At 52.7% G+C, this 22,355-nt stretch overlaps 1 protein-coding gene across 2 annotated transcripts in view; it reads right to left on the reverse strand.

The window, feature by feature from the left end:
- Positions 1-20,386, reverse strand: part of OSBP2 (oxysterol binding protein 2) — a 74,987-nt gene extending 54,601 nt beyond the window's left edge. Inside the window, exons 1-2 of one of the 2 annotated variants that reach the window (XM_082774142.1) lie at positions 19,997-20,386; positions 596-804 (exon numbers count right to left, since the gene is read on the reverse strand). In XM_082774142.1, the coding sequence (XP_082630268.1) occupies positions 596-804; positions 19,997-20,304 (517 nt within the window). In that variant the 5' untranslated portion in view covers positions 20,305-20,386. The remainder of the gene's footprint in view (positions 1-595; positions 805-19,996) is intronic. The other variant, XM_082774143.1, reaches the window with a different exon arrangement.
- Positions 20,387-22,355: the final 1,969 nt, after the last annotated feature.

Consider the following 22,355-nt stretch of genomic DNA (forward strand, 5'->3'; position numbering starts at 1 on the left):
GGGGTTTTGACAGCTTTACATAATGCAGTTGTCCTAAATATACACTAATAAATACCAAACCAGAGCTTAGCGTGTGCAGAGGGGAGACAGGGAATATACACAGGCAGCCAGATTTATGCATCATTCATCTCCAGCACTCCCCTACAGTAGGGGTGAACAGGAGAGGCACTGCTCTGGCATTTTGTTGTGAATCAGAGCTCCCCAGGGCGCCACTCACCGCTGTGCTTTGTGCCTCCTGCATCACTCCCCATCACACTGACCACCTCAGTCTCCCCGAGAAAGGCACACCCGTCCTACCTCCAAGAAGCAGCACTGTAACTTCATTTTCACTTGCTCTTCCCCAATTTACAGTCATTGCCTGGGGGCTTTAAAGACTGGCTTAAGGCTGCGTGACCAGCTGAGAAGACGTTCGGCGCACGCAGTATTGCTTAAAACCCTTCGTGACTCTTTGGGAAACAGACAGCTACTTTTAATCGCATATGAACCGGTGTCTGCTACGGTTTCTGCACAATTTAGCAGGCCCAGAAGGGCTGCTTTACAGGGAGGTTTTTAAGAAGGATCCAGCTGCACGTGTGCACGCCGAGCCGCGCTCTACCTGACTGGTTGTTCCTCATGCGGATGGCTTTCGCCTTGGCCAGCTCCAGCGCCGTGACCCAGCGCTGCCTCTCCACTTCCGAGTTGGCCTTCAGGTGGTACGTCCTTCCCCCGTTGGAGAGCACGATGTTGCACGAGTCCTCCGTGTCGATGTGGGCCGTCGACAGGTTGATGGTTCCGCGGCACGTGTGGGCCATCTCCGCCTGCGTTCTGCACAGGAACAGAGGACAAGGAAGCGTGAATCCCTCTGCACCCACCCTCCCCGGGATGGCCACGGACCCACGCACCACCAGGGCATTTCTCATCTCGTTTGCACTGCTGCTCATCTCTCTCCCTGCTACCCTACCTTTATTACTCTCCAGTTTTGTGCCTTTCCATACCCTCTCCCTTCAATCATTCTCTTTTGTCCAAGTTTGATAAGATCTTGCACGCGAAGATCTTCATTTGTAAAGCAAACGAGCGTAGCATAATTCCTCTGGGGCTGTTAAAACACCTTTGCTGCAGGCAAAATTGCTGCACACTTCAGCAGGTTTCATCAGCACCAAGAGCAGGCGGCTGTTCTGGAGCCAAACTTTCCAAACAACCAAACCCTCGTTGTACCCCCAGCTTAGCCAACCAAGGAGAAATGGGTGTTCTTTTTTCTTTTCACTTTACCAAAGCTGAAACCATCACTCATCTCACATTCATTTCGCTCTTTGCCCTTCCCAGCTTTCCCTGCCCAGCGGATCCCAGGCACCAGCTGGGTGCTGCCCCCCTGCCCAGGGATGCTTTGGTTGCAGAGCACGAGAGCTGTGCAGGAACAGCACACAGACCAACAGCCAGCGCTCCAAACACTCCCTAGCATGTTTTCAGCAGCACCTAAAGGCACTTTTTTTTTCTTAAGCAGAGACTAGATGTATCAAAGGCACTCGGGTACAAAGAGAAATGCCTGATGTAGTCCTGAAACTGCCTCTCCACCCACTGCTGCACTTACAGACACCTAAAATAGCTCAGCAAGAGCTCAGCCCATGAGCCCCACAGCCCTCCCAGCACCCAGCTCAGGCACAGCCCACAGCACAGCGGTGCTGGCAGCACCCACGCAGCCCACCCCCGGCACGCAGCCCACCCCCACGGGGCCGCCTGCTTTCCAGCCGGGGCTGCAGATGCCGTAAGCCCCATCCCTCTGGCCTCTCACACAGCCTGGAGCAGCTGAAAGGGAGATCTGCAAGCAGGAGGAAATCAGAGGGTCTCCTCTGACCCTCTTTGCATCTCCTCCATCTTTTACCACCCAACCGTTTCGTCCCATCCCGTCCAGCTCTGCCCCAGCACAAGTTAATCTTGCCCAGCGTGTTCACCATGAGGTGAACCAGGTCCTGTGACGTTTCTTAAAAACCCTCAACCTCCCCAGGCCCAGGGGATCACGCTGGAGAAAGGTGGGAGCAGAGCAACAGTGTCATGGGATGAATCAGCCTCACGTTTTCCTCAATGCCCCTGTCCTGAATCATTTCCAGAGTCCTCTCTCCAGCTCTTTTCCTGACACAAAGACCTGTTGGAATGGGACAGATGTCAGATAATAATTAGATGCATTTTTCTAATATTTCAGCAAAATGCATTACTGCCCAGTTGCTCACTGAATTGCAGTACCAGGAGGAACCAAGAGAATCTGCAGGAATTTCTCTCAGCCACTAATGGCTCCTTTATTTCCCCCCAAGCCAGCAGCACAGTCCTTACTAAAGAATGTCCTCAAAGTTTGTCATCATTAGCTTTAACTCCTCAAGACCGGGGCCTGTTAGAAAAACCCATGGGTGTTTGCTTATCAGAAGCCACTGAGTGCATCGTGCAGCCTTCAACAGGGGCATCACCACTCTGGGCAGATGCTCACCTGGACAGCACCAGCACGAGAAATCACGGCCAGTAAGAAACCACCAGGCTTAGTGGCAGGACTGGAGGGAGCCTCAGCACACGAAGCTCTGCCAGCATCAACATCTCCTCTCCGCTGTTCCTCCCTGTCTTAACCCAGCTGCTTTGTCCTGGAAGCACAGCACGCCGAGGCACAGCCCTCCCAGAAGGGTTGGTTCATCCTCTGCTGGATTTGAGGTGCCCCAGCTGGGCAGATGCCTGTGCTGCTCCTTGTGGGGCAATGCCAGGTCTCTCCTTCTGATCCTGATTCTGATCTGGGTCATCACTGGCCACCGCTTTTCTATTATTTTACACCGAGTCGCATCCTTACAGCTGGCAGAGCTGAACAAGTCACCGACTGCTGAGCATCAGAAACTTTGACTAAGGCACATGAAGCAGCTCGTAGTGACAGTGTGGCACGCACAAGACCATGCCCACCAGCACCAGGAGCATCCCCCCGTGATCCCAAAGAGCTCAGAGCAGTTTGCCAGTTGTTTCCTTCTCCACGTCACGTCCATCACACAGGCAGGGGTGCAGCGAGCCGCCCCAGAAAGACCACGAGCACCAACCTCACAACTCAGTGTGATGACGCTTGTTTGTGGAGGGGATAATTTGGCCCCAAATTAAACCAAGCACTGATTTTCATTTCCAGAGTCACCCAGCTCATGATGCAGCACATACTGGCACGGTTCCAGCAGGGCTTGCTTTTCACTTTGAGCAAACTGCTAAAATGATTTTTCTCTCACACAGAAAACAAAGGTCTCCAAGGTGACTTTGCTAAATCGATTTAGTCACATGAAAACAGCCCTGCTCTCCCACCCAAGAAAACTGTTTCTGTATAGGACTTTGCTCTTCGAGCTACTTCTCGGTGCAAATCTGCATGGGAAATCAATTCCCATCACTCAGCACCCACACGCAAGGCAGGCACCTGACCCAGCTCCGAGCCAAGAAGCCATTTCCCCTGTCCGCATGCAGGAAAATACGAGGTGCCCTTCAGAAGCACTCCTGCTCAGCTGGATCTGCTTATTCACCGCCAGCAGCTCAACTATTGCATAACGTGATCCAGGCAGATTTTCTGATTCTCGACTTTCTGCAATAATCTGAGGGCCGCACAGATGGGAGAACACGTGGGCGGGCTGCAAAAAGCTGCCCAAGGGTTGAGGGTGGGCACGGACCACACAGAGGTGCCCGTTGCTGGGTGCCTGGGATTTTCCGCTGCTCCCACTCCGAGCTAATTACCGGGTTCACCTTCAGAGATGTAAAATCACAGCTGGGTGGAGAGGTGAAGCAGACGGCTGCCTGGCAGAGTCCACGCGTGGCGAGAGGCAGTGGAGCTGGGCAGCATTGCCCTGTTACAGCTCGGCTCCAATTCGTACCCTGAAACGAGGCAGCATCAAAGCATTCACCTTTGTTTTCTCCACAGCACACAGAACATGGGAATCAAAGCTTCAGACGAGCATCATTACTCGGGCACCCTGCCCACAAGCACAGCAATCCGCAGAACGCTGGATTTTGCAAAAAGCTGAACAACCAGAAGATGTTTGAAAACATTATTTGCATCGTCTTCTGGTTGTTAAAACATTACTTGCATCATTTCTCTCTTTATTTAACGAAGCCACTTAAATACCACAGATTTAAATAGAACTCTTGCAGCTATTTAGAAAGGCCTTCAGGATAAAACTCCCCGAGTCTGATCTTTGGCATCCTACTGCCTGACAGATGAGCTGCCTGGCGTGATGCAATAGGAACAGCAAGCTGCTGTTTAAGGACCCGCTTCCAGCTCTGGGGGAATACCTGAGCTGCACGCTCCCGCTTGGCAGTGACCGACAGGAATCTTAGAAAGGAATTTCATTGTTTTATGGTAAGAGCTCAGAAGACAGGTTTATCAACAGAGCAAAGATTAAAAGGGAAGAAAAGCAGAGAGAAAGTTTTTTTTTTTATTAAAGCAAGTGAGGATGATGGATGCTTAGGGCTAAGCTGCTCTGTCACAGGGCTCTTGTCAGCAAGGCTGAGCGGTCTCTGAGTGGCCTGAGTAGCCTCTCGCCTCTCTGACTTTCATGAGGGTGCTGAAAATGCTCCAGCTAGCAAGTCAGAACTTCTTTAAACTGGATTATCCACAGAAAAAATGAGTGAGATGCTCCACAAACACTGACCTGAGGCTTCTTTCCTAAGCTGGAAGCGCCAATGCTGCCTGCTCACGCTCTGCATTGCTCACAAATCAAGGCAGCTCCTTATTTAAATAGAGCTCACCTCTTGGCAGGTTTCTCACTATTTAATCCACTTAGACCTTGATTTTCAGCAGGAAAGCCTGCACCGGGCTGAACTATTTCAGAGATCTGTAGAAGAAACGTGGTTACTCCAGCGCAGTGGCTGCAAGACAGCCCCGCAGCTGCTTGGCCTCCTTCCTCCAGCACTCGCATGAGACTTTCTGGCAGATGGCCTGAGGTTACGCAAAGATGAGAAACTTTGCTGTCTCCGGGATATTGCCAACATCCATCAGCTTTTGAAAGCAGAAAATGAAAAATGAAAAAAAAAAAAAAAAAAAAACACTTCCACAGGGAACTATGAAACTTCAGTATGTGTTTGGAAAGGACTTCCCAAGCAGAAATGAAAATCAAGCCACCAAGGAGGTTTTTGTTACCAGCTAAGAGCAAAATCAGAGCTCCCCAAGCTGAGCCTTGTGCTGGCACTTTGTCCATCCACCTTTCCTTCCTGACAGCACATGGAGCAGCCTACAAAAGGGACAAAATTCTTACATGCTGGTTTTCTTGAGGACAAAGCCTGAGCCACAACACGAGCAAAGCTTCCCCTGCCAGCAAGGAGCTTTCTGTGCCATCACCAGGCTCGGGACCGAGCAGTGAGCAGAGCACAGGCCAGGCTGGTGGTGGCTGCTCGTGATGCGAGAGGAGAAGGATTGAGAGGGGTCGCTTTCAGAAAGGCATTTAGCATTCGGGGCATTTCTTCATAAACCTGCCCCCCTTCTCCAAGTCCAGCCTGCGGATGGAGGGATGGGAACTGACCCACGGGAAGAGCCAGGACTTGGGCTGGAATTTCCTTCAGAAGATGCCTTCTTGTTTAACTGCCTGGATAAAAAGTCACGTGCACAGGATTCTTGCACGCTAGCGATGGGACAACAAACAGATTATTTGATTTCCATTAACCTTGCACGCAACCTGCAGGCCATTCTCCATGGCCAAAGCATGGATGTTAGAAAACAGACAAACCACGTTAGCAGCCTGTTAGTGCCCCTGTAAGACAGAGAAACTGGGAAGGCCTCATCGATCACGCACTGACTCAGATTAAAACCCACCTATTTTTCCCTACAGCGCCTTTCGCAGATGAAGTTGAGCACGGTTTGATTTTAACACTGCCCTGCTGATTTATCCAACTCGCCGTCCCATCGTGCCGGGAGATTAACACAGCTTTACCCAAATCAAGGGCTCTGCAGCCAGAGAGAAACCTTCACAGCGGCTGCAGAGCTGGGAAATGCCCCTTGGGGCGAGCCTCGGGATGGGAAATTTCTCTCAGGGTTAGCAGAGAAGGAAACCAGGCGCACCAACCGAGCGTGGGGCATTTCACCCATCTGCTTGGATTTTGCGCATCCTTTTTTTTTTTTTTTCCAGGGAGCGGCTGGCTGTGAAGCTAGTGAGACCCCTGCCTTCCCTTTTATGTTCGAGGAATCCCAAAAAGCAATTTAAAACCGCCTTCGTTCTGAGGCCTAAAGTTCCCCTGCCTCAAGTCTGAGGATACGAGCACAGGCACCAAACCTCCTGGGATTTTTACCCTCCTCGGTACAAGGAAAAAGGATTTTTTACGACAGCTTAATTCTAGGGCATGAACAGCCAGGAGAAAGCAGGCGCGTGCCCCAGGAGGTGCTTTCCCAGCTGGCACGGCAGGCAACGAGCACGTTCAACACATTACAAGCTTGTTCAGCACCTCTCACACAAACCGCAAGCCCCACATGACAAAACAGCTGAGATTTTTTTTTTTCCTTCCTTCCTTTTTCTTTTCACTAACCCTACCGAGTCGCAAACAAAACCCAAACAAGCATATGGCAAGTGTTGCCCTGAGATGTCTGCACAAAGATTCAATTTGCTTCTATTTGCAGGCCGATTAATCTGCAACTGGCTGCAGTCAGGATGGGTACAGATTAGTGACAATCAGATTTAAGGAGGGGAAAAAAAAAAAAAAACGAGGCTGTTTTCTCAGCGCTGTTGTGTCAAAGCTTTCAGTCACAGCCACCAACGAGCCAGAAGAGCTGCGCTGAAGGGGTCGGATCTGCACGGCACGACTCCAAACCTCTGCTTCGAGCAGGGGCTGCAGGAGGAGAAGCGATCTGGCTGCCACCTGCTTCCTCTGAGGAGGGTACACGGAGCACAGGGTCGCCTCTTCGCTGAGAAGACAAAGTGCAAAGATGAGGATAGGCACAGATGTCCAAAGTGCTTTTTACCACTACCATCCGAACGCCAGGCTGTGCCTCCGCTCCCTTCCAGCACGAAACCCAAGCAAGGCTCCCACCCCGAATCGAAGGATACCCTAGAAGGGATCTGTTCAGGTGCACATGCTTCAGAAGTAGCTTTTATAACACATTTATCCCTCTCTGGGGGGCACAGTGCACGTCTTCTGCCAGGAAACCTCAGCCAGTGAGATACAAAGAGTCAGCATGCCATCACTCAGAGATCAGCAAGTGCAAAACTGGTCTGAGAAAGGAGACTTTGCGCTGGGTTTTTTGATGAAAAATTAAAAAAAATAAGACTTAAAAAAAAAAAACAGCAGGGCCTTTAAAAATTTAAAAAATAGAAGGGCCTGTATGGTTTTCAGAGAACGTTTTAGATCTTAGGATTTTAAATCCTCCTCCACCCGAGCAAGGGCTCCAAGATCACCTCTGGTTATGGTGCAGGATTATGGCACTGCCAATTTCCTCCCCCGTAGGCTCTCCCCAGGCTACAAGCAGCCCAGCTCTGTTCCTACAGACTGGTTTAGGAACGTGTTCTGATAACTACAGCGTGTGCCAGGCACAGCCCACACCGCGGCTCGGCAGGGACTAGAGCAGCTCCACAAAATCACAGCTTTCAGAGAGAGCTGCTAGAAAGCACAACTGCCTCTCCCAAGAATGCCCAAGTAGCACAGTTTATTGTTTTCATTACTTCCTAAGCAAAAAATGCTGAAGATCTAGAGCAGAAGCGAGATTTATGGAAGGTCTGGTCCAGATCCCATCATCTGGGCAGAAGTTAGTTTACACTGAGCACTGGAAGGGACACAAATTACACGTCTGGTGGCTGGTTTCTAAGCAAGAAAGAACAAATGACCACACACAAGGTTAATTTGACAAATTGCACAGAAAGCCTGACATAAATGCAACACGGCAGACACAAGCCTGAGGCAGCATTGTGTCTGTTATCGCCTCTGCCTTTAAGTTTCCACTGGCCCCTCAGCCCCTGGAAATTGCGTTAAAACAGTAAGAATGAAGCTCAGCCACCGTCACCTCACGTTTGCATTTTCTAGCCACTATGTCCAAGAACGTAAGAGCGCGCAGGGCACAGCGCAGGCAACATTAAGACCAATTTTATTCTATTCTTATCCCACTGATGTGCATCCAGCCTGGTTATTGTTGTGAAAAGATGCCCTGTGTCAGGGCGTGCCCTTACCAGTCCTTTTCAGGTCAAAGCTGGAGAGAAGAGCTCGTTCCAGGAACATCTCCCCTGCTGCAGGCAGCTGCCTGCAAGCTACAGCCAACGCTGATGCTTTCAGTACCAAACAAATTTTCTTTGGAGGTGCTGTGCATGAATTATGGCCCATGACCTCAAACACCGAAGAGTACTTTGAAGTCATCCTTTTTCTTTTTGCCAGCTTTCAAATGGTGCCAAAGTCACACCATAATTTCCTTCTGCGGGAGATATTTCTTAAGGATGCTTCAGGAGGGTGAAGTATCTTGGGGTCACCCACAGCCGTAACTTCTTGGGCTTCCTGTGCCCACCCAGGAAACGTTTTCCTGCAGCAACCTGCTCAGACCTACAAGCAACCTCGGGAGCTGAGACGTACCCAAGTGACTTCCACGATCTCCGTTACAACCTCTATAAAATGCTCAGATTTACAGGCCCGCCCCATTGCCCTTTGGGGACACGCTCCTGGGAAGTGCAGAGGACAGCAATTCAAGGAACAGCACTTTTTTTCATCAGGACTGATGAAACAGAAACAGAAAATGTGAGCAGGAACGTAAACCACGCCTGCAATGTAAGTACCCCAGGCAGTGTAACACAAGGCAAGATCCTTCCCATTCCTTACGACTCTACCCAAAGAATAAAACATCTTGACAGCTGGCTTTTCAGCCACTAGAGATGCCAAGGGCTTTTTTTTTTTTTACATAGCAATCAGGAGTTAACTGCTTACTGGCCTGTTATTCGCACTGGTAGGGCTCTTGGGTCTTGCAGCCCCTCCTGGACAGACCTGCCTGACCTCAGCGGCTTCACTCGCGACACCAAGGGCCCAGAACACATCTTTCAGCATCTGTGTCTTGAGACTTCTTCCTGAAGCCACATCTCCGTTGCCATCAGCTTCCTCAGATGGCCTCTGCTCCTCAGGGTAAAGCAAGTCAACCAAGGAAGAAGCACGGGGAGAAAAGGGATGCGATGGTTAGAGCAAGGCATTAACTGATCAGCGACACAGCTCCCAGATACCACGCAGGCACCAGCGAGACCCACGTTCCCTCTCAGCCTCCACGCAGGAATATATAACTGCACAGAGCACACACAAGTCATGTGCTTTCAGAGATTTATCTTGGGAATCTGAGTCACGTCAATACTCGGCACTGGGAGCAGTCTTCGCGGGCTGTATATTTGCTGCAGAAATCCCGTGGATGTTGATTGGGGGTTACCAGAAATAGAAAAGTTCAGTGTATGGCCAAAAGGGAAGGGAAGGTCAGTAAGCTCCCTAAGGAAGGGCTCTTGCATCGACCAGGGGGAGTTGCAGCTTTCAGCCAGTTTCCCAACTGCTCAAACCAGACTTTCAGTGGTACTTCAGCACCCGGTGTTGCAAGAAACCCCCTGGAGCAACAGGAGCAGATGCAAAACTATCAGAGATGCTTTGGCACAGCTGGAGACCTGCCCTCCACAAAACCAGCGCCAGAACTTCATCCCAAGGCCCTGCCTTCTGTTTCAGCAGCCACTTTGGGAAGCCAAGGAGCCTCTGGAGATGCCTGCCGCATGCATCCCCCAGGAGGCAAGCTGCACGTTGCACACCGAGGTGCTTCACCCCGCTAATCCGCCCCCCTGAGCCTGCCCAGCAGCTCGGACACACGGACAGCAGGTCCCAAAGGCCCTCTGCAGCTCCTGCCCTCATGCCCCAAGCACTGCAGAGTGTGTCCGGCACTTCCCACCTCAGGGACGGGAGCAGGAACATTATTTTTAGACCTCAGAAGAATTCATTTCTGCAGGAGATGCATTAAATGCTTATATTCCTTAAAGCCTGCCTTCCTTGCTCTTCTAACGGCCTCAAAATTGGACCACTCGAGACAGAACAAAAAAAAGAGATTTGTGTTTGCTAATTTTAAGTGGCCAAAGCAAGCGAAGTGCTGTCGTGCACAAGGATGACATCCAGATCATTTGGCCAGTGCAGAAAAAACAAAAGTGGAAGTGGGAAAAGTTGCGGCCTCCTTGCCACGTGCTGGTAGCAGGGTCCTGATACAGCCTCCTCCAGCAGGTCACGAGGCGATGGGCAATTACCTTTGAAGACAGCCCTCGAGACACACAGCACTGGAAGGAACTCACTCTCCTGAAGCTTCCTCACGCCTTGAAGTTTCCTCCAGTCAACAGAGAAGAGACGAACTCCGTGGCACAGCGTTAGAGCACAACACGTTGAAGAACAAACGCTTACAGGGATGTGTCGCTGCGGGTCCTGTACAAGAAGAGCCAAACTTCACGAGAAAGCCTCTCCACAGACACACGTCCCTCCATCTGAGCAGACCCATGGAGGCACAGTCCAGACGACGACTTCTGTCCCATGCCAGGGCCCTTCCAGAGCCACTGCAGCTCACGACCAGCTCAGGAACAAGAGAAAGAAAAGTCTCCAGTCCCAATAAAAGGGTTTACCCAGCACCAAAAGTCTTTCAGGTTCGGAAAAACACCCCACAAAAGCTCAGATTCCCACCAAAGGTTAAGGGATATCTCCCTGTTGCACACCTTCAGGTGTCTCCCATCCAAGGAGGCAGTCCTCCAGGCACTGGAGGAGAACAGATGCAAAACCGTGTGGAATAAAGGCGCCCAAGGAGGCAGTGCTGCACTGCTGCAGAGCTGGGAAGACAAATCCTCAAGGGGAAAAGAAACTCCTAACGTGAAACAGGAGGCAGGCTGCTATAGGAAACCTTCTCACAGAGCCAAACCAGCACGCTGAGAATTACACACCGGTGGAAAAGCAGCAAAACTCTTCTTCCTGAGTAAGGGAGCCAGGTAACCACGCCTGAAGATCATGGGAAGAGAAAACTGAGCTGTTAGCGCTGCAACGCTTGCACACAGGAGCAGATTCTTTTTATAGAGATCTGGCACAGCCGAACCGTTCCTCTTGAGGTTTTATTAAAGAGATAAAAGGTGCACTTAGCACTAAGCAGGATGATGTGCCTTCACGGATTGCAATCACATGAGCACGCTGAAGCTGGATGGTGATTTTCAGCATTTCTGCCAGGTTTACATTCCTCGGGCTATAAACTCGCCCTTAATACCTCGCACATTACCGCAGCCCTGTTGGCTTTCCTCGCACAAAGCCAGCAGACCTCCCTGGGTTTTCTCCCATTAGCAACTAAAGCAAAAACAATTAGGGCAACAGACAGCTCCACGGCCTCTACAGCAAGCCCCATCGTGCCGCTGCACCTCAACCATCAGTCCCACGACAACTGGCTGGTATCAGGCGTTTTTTACCCTTCTCCTTCCATCAAAGATGCACTGAGCAGAGAGAAAAAAGGCAGCACTGCCCCTTCACAACGCAGTTACAGGCACCAAGCCTGCGGTGACGGAAGGGAGGACATCCCCCAACAGCAGCCTGCATCCTTCGAGCGAAACCCCCTGGCAGCACGTCGGTCTGATCAGCAAAACCTTCCCCCAGCGTTTTGCCTGGGCAGGGGATGTGTTTAAAGGTATTGCTGCTGGCAGGCCGTGGGTTTACCGTAATACCTGCCCCGGGGAGTAACAGCATGGCGGCGTGCGTGAAATCAGCAGCGCAGATAAACCGGCAATTCCTTAAATAAAGCACAATTGCAAGTTAAAAACACACGAATGGCAACAGCGTAGCTCGCTTGCACAATACATGGGACACGGGCCTTGCAAGAACTGACACAGCTCCTCTCCAACGCAGAGAAAAAGGAAAGAAAACATTTAAAGGCCGGTATGTTGGGTGCAAGACCAGGATGGATTCACCCTGCACCAGCGGGGCTTCATAACCCCTGCTACACCTTGAGGCCAGCTTGCTGTTAGTGCTTAGATTAGTTCCTGGGCTGAAACTCCCTTCCTAAAACTACAGAAATTGGAACCCTGCATCACAGACATACCTCAGATAAAGGCCACACACAAGAGCCCAGTCCAGAGTGCTCCAGAGCCTTCCTGCAGGTTTTGTAGGGATTTCTCCCCAAAGCTCTTGGTGCCCCATCACCAAGCTACACCAAACACCACATTTAGCTCCTACAAGATCATTCTGGAGACCTTTCTCCTGCTCCCATGAGCGAACGCAACCCACGCGTCCTTAAACCTGTTTACAGGCATTGCGCACTTGGAAATTAAAAGTCTGGGTGAAGTAATCTTGTTCCCTTGTCTCTGAGTAACTGAGCAACATCACAGCACTGCTTAGCAAGGGGTGACAGTGAACGTGTTAACCTGCAACACCCCCAGCCTGGAGAAGCCCGAGATGTTCCATTACGGTGCTGTCAAGGCAGGTGAGGCCGGAGCTGTGAAGCAGATCTCACTTCAGTCCAGCAGTTTCGGACCCCGCCTGCACCGAGACGCGGCGCTGCGCCGTCTGCAGGTCCTCAGGCTCGGTGCCCGCAGGCTGCAGGGAGAAAAAGCACAAAGGGAGTCCCAGCACATTACTCATGCACCATCTTCTAGGCCTCCGCAACTAGAACTCCAAATTTAAAGCTCCCAAGGAACTTGCATCCATGGGTTGTCCACTTCGAAGCCACTCTGTACACGTGTCAACTAAGGAAACCCTAACACACCAGAAAAGCAGTTTGAGCCCATCCTCGATTTCAGAGGTACGTTTGTATCAGCTTGTCAATCCTCACGTGTCGGACAGGAGCGCTTCCCTAAACTTAGGGGCTGACTTGTAACTTTAGAGGATAAAACTGTGCTGATTTTTTTAAAGAAAAAAAGTAACTCAGCTGCAAACAGCGCAGGAACAGAGCTGCGAGGCTCGAGCTGGAATGGTTTGCTGAGCAATGCTGGCTTTTACAAAACCAAACTCTCCTGACAGCCGGCGCAGAGCACACGGAGATTATGTTGTGTGAACCACACTTCAGGCCCACTGTCCTCGCTGATGCCTCACCAAAGCGGCTTTTCAGATTTATGGTGGATCCTGCTTATTTCCAAACACGACGCGCAGAGGAGAGCCCCGGGCGACCCAGGACTCCATCCCAGCAAGCTGAAGGCACGCGTGCTGTGTGTAAAGCACCAGAAGCCAAATACCCAGACACAAACATCCAAGCGAGGTCAGGAGGCCCCTCGGGAGCCTCAGGTGCAACCTGCCCTAAGCAGGAGCAAGCAGCTCAGCTCGCGCAGGATGCTTTGTAGCCAAAGTTTGAGCACCACCACGAATTTCCTCCAGCCCCCGTCTCAGTATTTGGCCTCACTCCCAGTGACACATTTCCTTGTGCCTGCCGGGGGTTCCCCACCTCCCTGGTGCACACCAACCCGCTGATGAAGAGCAAAACAAATGCTGGGAATAATGCTGTGCGATCTCACGGCTACAAAAAAGAAGTTAGCGTGCAGTGCTTGGTCACAGGACACGCACCAAGCCGCACAATATTCCTAACAGCTCCCTGACAGGATACAGCTGCTGTGAGCAGCAACCAGCTCCAACGGGAGTCCCACACCTTGTCTTGAGACGCTGGCAGTACCACACGATTCAACAGGAGGTGCTGAGAGCGTGCTGTGCACGCTCAATTGGAGGTACACAAGATGAAGATGGTTCTGTCACCTTTTGCACCAGTTCCCTCCAAGATGCAGCAACCTACGAGCAGTTTAGAAATAAAATACCACCTCGGATAAAACAGCTTTTGGTACAAGTACTGCCTTACCTCCTGCTCTCCAAAAACTACATCCCGGGAAAGGCTCCAAGTTAGAGAGGCTGCAGCAATCCCACCGACACAGAGACACACGAGCAAGAGGGAAAGGGAAAGCTGCTTGGGTAAGACAGAGCCACGCATTAGTTTCACCTGAGCACACGCTATAAACCTGCAGCACTTCTTGCTCTGCTGGGGAACATCCAAGCAGTGACAAGGGAGCAATAAATTGCAGCTGAACGGTATCCAGCTGGAGGTCAGGATGCTCAGGTCAGGATGCCTCCAACAAGGACTTTGGACCAGAGCTGGAAACTTCACGACTCGCAGCGAGCTGCAGGGTAGGGGGCACCCCTCAGCTGCTGCATGGCTCCGTACCGTCACGGGTCGTGCAGATCCGTGGTACCGATGAGTTCGGCGGCCGTGCCAAGGAAGCAAGCAGCTTGCCCCGTGTTAACAGCGATGGAGGGACACTGCTGGGGTGCCCGCACCCATCCCCGACCTAAATTGCAGGAATATGCAAGCAGTGGGGTGAAGGATGACATTTTCTGCTCCATTTCTCATGAAGTGCTTACAGAAACCAGCTTTAGCTATTAATAACTGCTACAAAGAATCGCTGCTTTGTGTTAAAGAAGGGAAGGAGAAGCACAGACTCCCACAGCACCGTATTTATCCCTGCTTGCATTGCAGAAACTACCCTAACCTGCTCTGCATGCCTGCACTGTGCTCTTTAGAAAGATTTGGAGAATTAGGCTATTTTTAGGAAACGAAGGACCTCCTCCACAGTCACGGCGGGGACATACATCTACCCAGGCGTGATTTCAAAGCACAAATATCCTATCTTGAAGGGCTAGATTCAAAAAAAAAAAAAAAAGGCAAAAATGATCAGGAAGGGTGACAGAAATACCATGTGGCCCCAAAGGAGCGTGAAAGCAGGGCTGCTGGAGGCATGCACGCGCCGTGCCGAACGCGACAGCTCATTGCTAACGCGTGCCTGCCAGCCAGCCTGTACTACTGACGCTGCAAAATGCTATCGCAGCCCACGTAAGCGCTGAATGGCACCACAGGGCTGGCCAGCAGCAGGGCCAGCAGCTCAGAAATGCCACAGTCACAGGCAACAGCCACGGCTCCCCCTGAGCCTGGGCTCACAGAGGTGAAGCGAAGCACACAACAGCCTGGAGCGGGGCCGAGGAGGAGATGTTGCTCCCAGGGCTGCCACCGGCGGGCGGATCGTGCCACCAGCCCCCCTGCTACCACGCTCTCGATTTGCATTTTTAATTTTGAAGTTGCTGCACACGCAGCCCGCAGGCACCCGGGTGAGTCAGCAGCCGCTGACCCAGCAGCAACAAGCACGTCCAGCCCGGTTATCCTCCGAGCTTTAACTCCGGCTGCCTCCGCCTGCCGCTGTCAGACAAAGAAAAATGAAGTGATGAATTATTAAAGCAGCTTTTTGATCGAAACCAAACAAAGGTTGATAGAAAATGTACCAAGATCCTCGCCCAGGTGCCCAAGGAATGATTAAAGGCCCGAAGGGAACCCAACACCTCCCGCTCAGCCAGGGAGCGGGCCGGGACAACTCACGTTTCAGGTGATGACCCCAGCATTGGCCATCAGCGCTGGATCCGAGGAGACCTGCAAGAAGCAGAGGGCTCCGATGTCACGGCCTGCTTAAGTCGCCTGAAATTACCCGAGTTACCTAGCTACAACCTAATTTAGACACAAGCACACCTCAATACGGCAAGGTTCGATAGTCTGACCTGCTGCAGAATGAAATCAGCCGACAGGTGAGGGAAGCCAGAGAGGCTCAGCAGCGACTTACAGTGCAGTAAACGCTGCAAGTTGCTGAGGGAAAACGCTTCTTTGCGAGGGAATCGGGCAGAATTTAAGAGGGATGCTGCAAGGAAAACCAACCACAAGCAAGGGAGCTCTGCGCCAGCTGCTTGCATTACTTCTGGCAGGAGATCGGCTCCCTCACCACAGACTCAGTGGGCACAGAGGAAGGCTGACAGGGCAAACACAAACTTAAACCTGTGCTTGGAGCAAGGGAAATCAGAACCAAACGCCTAAATAGTAAATATGGGAAGAGATGGGTGCAGGAATTACAGCCAAAGGGCCAGGGATGCCACTGGAGCAGCAAGGACAACCACAGCACGCGGCGCCCGCGCTGGCTTCCACCTTGCCAAGAGGGTGGAGAAGAGGAAGGGCAACCCAGAGCCTGGTGGCAATTTCTCAGAGGGAAGCAAGGCCACTGCTGGCACTAAACTGCAGCCAGAGCGTAGCAGCTCTCAGCTGCAAAAGGCAGAGCTAAAGGCAGCTCCCAGCAGCGCCTGGAAGCGACGCAGGGCTCGGAGCAACGACCTTCCCCTGCCTTCGTGGAGGACAGCAACAAAAGCTGGCACACTCGAGACTAGGAACGAGTGACAGGCGTCTTCTCACCCCATAGATATCCTCGCAGCTGAGCCCATAAGTAAGCCTCATACCCACAAACACCTCCAGGACTAGAACTGCAGCACGAGTGATGCCCTCTGGAAGCTCACGATGCAGCTGACCTTGAGTTAGCGACACGGGCTGCAGCTACACCGCACAAAACCAGGGCACGCCGCTCCTCCGGCCACCTCAGAAGTGAGCACTTGCACAAGATCAACCAGTTACTTCTGCTGCGGCTTCATCGGATAAGGCATGTGGGCCAGTAGGCTAGATTTAAGAGTCGAGCAACTCCCTGGGTGCAGCGTGAACTGGAAACAGAGCGAGCTGGTCGAGCAGCTCGAGCGCCGCTTTGACTCGCGCCGTGTCTCCGGTTGCAAAGCACAGACGACGAGATTCCTCAGAAACAGGCGAGAGATGAACAACGATCAACAGCACAGCGCCATATGGCTTGAGCAAGCACCGTGTGAAAACAAGATGAGTGGAAACAAGCATTACGTGCTGTTTAAACACAAGTCGCTCGCAGTTACCATGCAGCCACGGGGCTGTCTTGAAAACCTGCATGCTCCATCACCCCGAGGACGAGGAACGGTCAAGCTACTTTATTTTTGTGGAGAGATGAGCTGTTATGAAAAACATGCTAGGAAAATCTCTCTCCCCTCATTTTATTACGTGAAAATTACCTGGGTATCCTCACGGGGTGGCTCTGAGTTGCACATGGGTTTGAGACCAGAGGTTGCTTCTGGAAGCCCTCAGTTCTTCTGCTCCTGTCAGCAGCAGATTCCAAATTCCTGCCTGAACTCACCGCCTCAGCTTTCAACGGGAGCCTCAGCACAAGCTGGAGAAAGCCCCTCTGGGTCGTACTTGAGAACTTAAAGCGCTAATCAAGAGTTAACCTCTGGGTAAAGAGAGCTGGGGGAAGAAACCTGTTCTGGGAAACTCAGCTCTTCCAGGGAACCACGCCACCACCCCAGCATAGGCAGGACAGCTCATCTGCTCCAGGCACAGCTCGCTCCTGCAGAAGCTGAGAGGGGAGCTGAGGCTGCTAGGTGGCGGGGAGCCTTCCACATCCCAACCATGAGCAATTAGACACAGCACAGAATATTTTTTTCCTTCTCTATTTGGCACTGCTTTAACCATGACTTCCTGTGGCCACAGTAAATACTGAAATACTGCAGAAGACGCTTCAGATACCGGGCTGTGCACCAAACCTGTAGAGGGGACAAGATGAAACTCGAGCTCCTTGAAACATGAGCAAGCTGCCCGGAGAAGACAACCCACGTCTAGAACGTCGGTCACAAGAACCAAAGACAACCTTTGGTGAATTAATACTTGCCTCAAGATCCTCTCTAAGCTCCTTGAAAACCCGTATCTGTTCAAGGTGATGAGGTTCTCCCATACACACAGTAATTATAGATGATGATAAATCTGTGAGTGGCAGCCTGCCAAGGAAGAGTTTTGCTCGTTAACGAAACAAGTAGCTGTGCCGTGCCTGAACACAGCTTTCCAGCACAGAGGTGATTTCCAAGTCAGCCAGAAAACTTAGCCAAAAAAAAAAAAAAAAAAAAAAAAAAAAAAAAGGACAATCAAGGGCAATTAAAATGTAGAAGAAAACAAGGGGCTACTCAACCTTCCAAGTGCCAGTCATTCCCGAGCAATGAGAAAGTCAGGAATATCCTGCAGATGAGTCTCCTGGCTGCAGAGGGCCAGCAGTGCTCCAGGTGCTGCCATGCAATTAGGTGCCAACTATGCTAATTGAAGCACATGCCCCGTGCCCCCTGCCATGCCCTGGGCACCAGCCCTGCCCGTTCCCAGCTGCATTTGTAGCTATTCAAGCACTGGCCTGCAAAGCACGCCTGTCTTTGTCAGAGACCAGCCTGCAAGCACCTTGTGGAGAGGGAAGAGCCCAGGTTGCTGAAGAAGCGCCCCAGCCCAACCCCTGGGTTTCAGCTGTCAGAAAGGCAGCACTCAGTGTCTGCAAGGAAGGAGGCTGCCTGGCCAACTGGCTTGCTGTGCAACTCCCAAACCCCCACGTCCCACTCCACATGAATGTTTTGCAGGGTAAATTATAAAAATTACTCAGCTATGCCCATTTTCTACAGGTTCAGGGTAAGGAACACGAAGCAAAAGCCCGCATCCTGCACAGATGCTTCTCAAGCAGCAAGATTTGATGCCTTCACTGATTCAGCAGGGATACAGGAGGCTTTTAAGACTCAAAGTTGTTTAGAAAGAATCCCAGGTAGAAGTTTTAATTCAGAAAACCATCCCCGTACGGCCAAGGGGGCAGCAAACAGGCGTTCTCCCACCTCCACTCTGCTCTGGAGCCCTTGCAGGGCTTTAAGAGATCAACTCCACAGACATACAAAAAAAAAAAAAAGCAACCAGGCAACCTGACAGGCTTTCTGATTTCTGTTTTTTTAAGCCAAGCAGTGAGCAGCAGGAAATTCAAATGAAAAGAAGCGCTTCAGCCTGCAACTAGATCAATACACACAAGGAGGCCGCTTAGGCGGCAGGGCACGGCATTTCGATTGAGGTGACTCTTCGTGCACAAGCCAAATGAAGTTTTTCTCACCTTCCTCAAACCAGCCCTGAGTAATCAGCAGCTAAATCAACAAGGCCGTCCATCAGGACAACCATCTTCCAAAATTCAAATTGCACAAGAGCCAAAAGCCACAGAGGGGGGCAGAGCACAGCGAAGCACGGGATTTAACCTGTGCAGCCTTCAGCAGCAAAGATGGAAAAAGAAAATTCTAGCACGCTTCTTCAGAGCTGTGACGAGCATCAAGACCCAGCAGACAGTGGGAAATGAGGCTCACAAAGCAAGACACCTCCCCAGAACTCACTTCTTAAAGACTCTTCGTCGGCACCAAACAACCAGAAGCCCAAGTATTTCTCCAGCAATTTCCTCAAGGAAAAGAGGCAGATGAAAGGCACTGCCTGACAGCTACAGCTTCCTTGCTCTATCGGTAAGCCAGGAGCAGTACTTAAAAGCATAAATGCCAGTTTATAAGGGATTCTCTCACCGGAGCTCTCTGCCACAAGCAATCCCTGCAGACACTCAGGGGTGGGCACTGCCTCCACGTAACAGCTGCTCTGAGGAGCCTGGCAGGTATTTCTTCCATTTGTTTAAGGAAAACTTTCCCATGTTCTGTGATTTTTGCACTCCAGGCTCACAGCTCGGCTGACGTGGCTCCCGCCAGGCACCACTGCCAGCCTGAGCAGTGGGGATGCTTGCAGCAACCCTCCCAAAAAAACACCCCGCAAACCTCCAGCATCATCTCTCCAGGTCCGCACCTGACGCCACTCCACCTGATTTCCCCGGCTGGTTTTCATTTGTTTGTTTCCACCAAAATCACCTCAGATTGCCTCAAAACAAACCCGCCGGCGCAAAGCTACGATAACCACTAGAGAAAGGCACTCTGTCGCTCGTGACAGGCTTGGCCCCAGTACAAAATAAATAAATAGATAAATAAATAAATAGGTAGATATATTCTGTCAGGGTTACGAGCGGAGCATTGAACCTCATCAACTGACCCCGCAGCAGGGCTCGGGGCTGAACCGAGCCGGGCCGGGCCAGGCCCCCGGGTTCCCCCCCCTGTGTCCAGGCGGGCTGGGGGGAGCCCAGGCACGGAGCTCCCCGGGCTGCGGCCTGCCCGGAGCCGAGCCCGGCCTTGGGGTCGGGGTTTGTGGCCACAGCCAGCCCGGTTTCCATCCCCGGGATGCCGTGGGGGAAAGCAGAGCGCCGGCTCCTTGGCCAACCCTCGGGGAGAAGCCCTGAGAAGGGCAGCGCGGAGCAGCTTCCCCAGGGCAGCCCCCAGCTCCCAAACGGCCCCGTCCCGGTACCTGTAGTAGCTGAGGAGCCCGTTGCTGAGCACGAACCAGCGGCGCTGGTAGCCCTTCAGGTAGTTGGTCCACTTGAAGAGCCAGCCCTTGTAGGTGTCGGAGCCCGGGGCTGCGGGCGCTGTCCCCGCCGACCCCCCTCCACCGCCGCCGCCGCCCCGGCTCCCCGCTCCCGTCGCCGCCGCCGCTTCGTTGCTCATGGCTCGGCGGCCGGAGCCCGGCAGCTCGTGGCAGGCCAAGCAGGGGACGGCGCTGAGCAGCGAGACCAGCCCGCGGGTGCTGCCGCTGCACAGCGCGGCCGCCTTCCCCATAGACCCCGCGGCTCGGCCCCGCTCCCCTCCGCTCCGCTCCGCCGGGCAGCGCTGAGGGAGGAGGAGGGGGGGGGGGGGCGGCACCGCCGTGCGTCACGGGCCGGGAACGAAGAACGGGGAACGGGAATGGGAACGGCAGCCCCCTGGCGGTGGGGCCTCAGCGGCTCTGTTGTGGGATCGGGTCGGGATCCGGGCGGGATCTGGTTGGGATCCACTCAGCCCGGATCCCGCCGCCCCCCCCCCGCCATTTTGCTCCCGCCGCCATTTTGCGGCCCCGCGGCCGCGGGCGCCCCCTCAGCACCGGGGTGGCTGTGAGGCACCGGGACCCCCCCACCTCAGCCCCGGGACCCCCTCACCCCCGGGCAGGAGCCGGCTCTTTGAGGGGCAGGGAGGCGAGAGGCAGCTGGTGATGGAGCTTGGGCAGCTCTTTGTAACAATCCCGGAGTGACAGGAGCATCGCAGCTCAGCAGTTCCCCCAAAACACCTCACCGACACCCTTTAAAAGTGGCTGTAAAAAGAGGGCGGCCCATGGAAGAATAAAAATGTGCATGGAGACACAAGGAGAGAAGTTCTGTGGTACCCCACGGTCACCAGCTCGGTGCTGGGTGAGGCGGGGGCACCGCCTGCTGAAGCGCCACAAGGAGCTTTGGCAGCCGCTGCCCTCCCCGGGATCTCCTTTCCCTGATCCCGCTGATCTGCTCTTATCCCGCTAATCGCATCACTGCTCGCCGATCACCTGCGCGTGCACCTCTCACTTGCAGCCCTGCCGGCACCAACAGACCGAATCAGGAGGTGCCACCACCCTCGGGGCCATGGTGGCCACCAGCTGATGCTGGCCACCGACACAGCTACGAGACTGGCCACCTCAGGCAGCCCAGCCCCTCATACACCAAATAAGAGATAAAATAGAGACAGTCAGCACACCCTGTGCTAACGAGCTGCTGTTTGGGGGCTTCAGCATGGCCAGCCCTTGGTGTGGAGCCCATCCATGGCCGGGGGAGGAGAAAAGCAAGCTGTGGTGGCACCAACACTTACACGCCGGAGAGCACCTCAGAAAAAGAAATGAACCGTGGTGACTGAAGCCACCTGAGCCAGGATCTGCTTCTGTCCCTGCTGGTGCCCCTGCAGGCAGAAGTTGGTGTTGTGTGACAGCTGGGCCATGGATCTACTGCAAGGCAGCGAGGCTGTGTTGGAAGGAGGAGCAGGTGGGGTGACATGAGGCCCACAGGGGACCCCACAACAGTTACAGGGTCCCAGTAGGCTGGCGGTAAGTAAAAGTGTCGTGAACAAGTGCCATTAGCACCGGGTGGCCAGTCTGAGGCTGAGCAGAAGAGAGATGCTGAGGCTGGGGCCAGCCAGTGATGAGCAGCAAGAGGAAAAGAGGTTCCCCCAGCCTCTGACATAGGCCTCGGAAACATCTCCAAAAATATGGATTTGGATCCAAGCCTAAGGATCTGGGCCAGGCAGCTCCTAGGGTGAAAAAAGATGTAGCCAAACTCTACCCACTGCTCTGTACAGAGCTGCATCTGCTCTCCTAGAGCTGGTTGAACATTTCCTTGCTTTCTAAAGAGGAACCCCCGAGAGACCTTCAGCCATGAGTGCCAGCATTGCCAGCATGAGCAGATATTGAGACAGCTCATATGGGTAAGTCCCATGTCTGGAAACAGTCTGAGAGAAATTTGGACTCTAAAGGCTGGAATGTTTCCATCAGGTGTTCTGGGACTGCCACCCAGCTGAACATCTCTCCAGATAGGCTTTGGCAACTGGAGGTAACGTGGAGGTTTTAGAGAAACTCAGACAGGAAGGCATCAAAATCAGTGCCCAACAACCACTCTGACATTCTCTGTTAAGGGTTTTTAAAAGTATGTCCAAACCTAGGTTTGCCAAGAACTCAAGGGCTGTATGTATTTGTAAACTGAAGCCCCTCTGGAGATGAAACATCCCTTCTTGGTATAAACATACCCCAAACTGCCCACGTGGGTACCAACTTGTGAAAGTCTCCATGGATCCTTGGAATCTCTTCTGTCTGCAAACAAGAGAAGAAACCTCCT

This window comes from Aythya marila (assembly GCF_965140915.1).
Source record: "Aythya marila genome assembly, chromosome: 17".
NCBI classification, from domain to species: Eukaryota; Metazoa; Chordata; class Aves; order Anseriformes; family Anatidae; genus Aythya; species Aythya marila.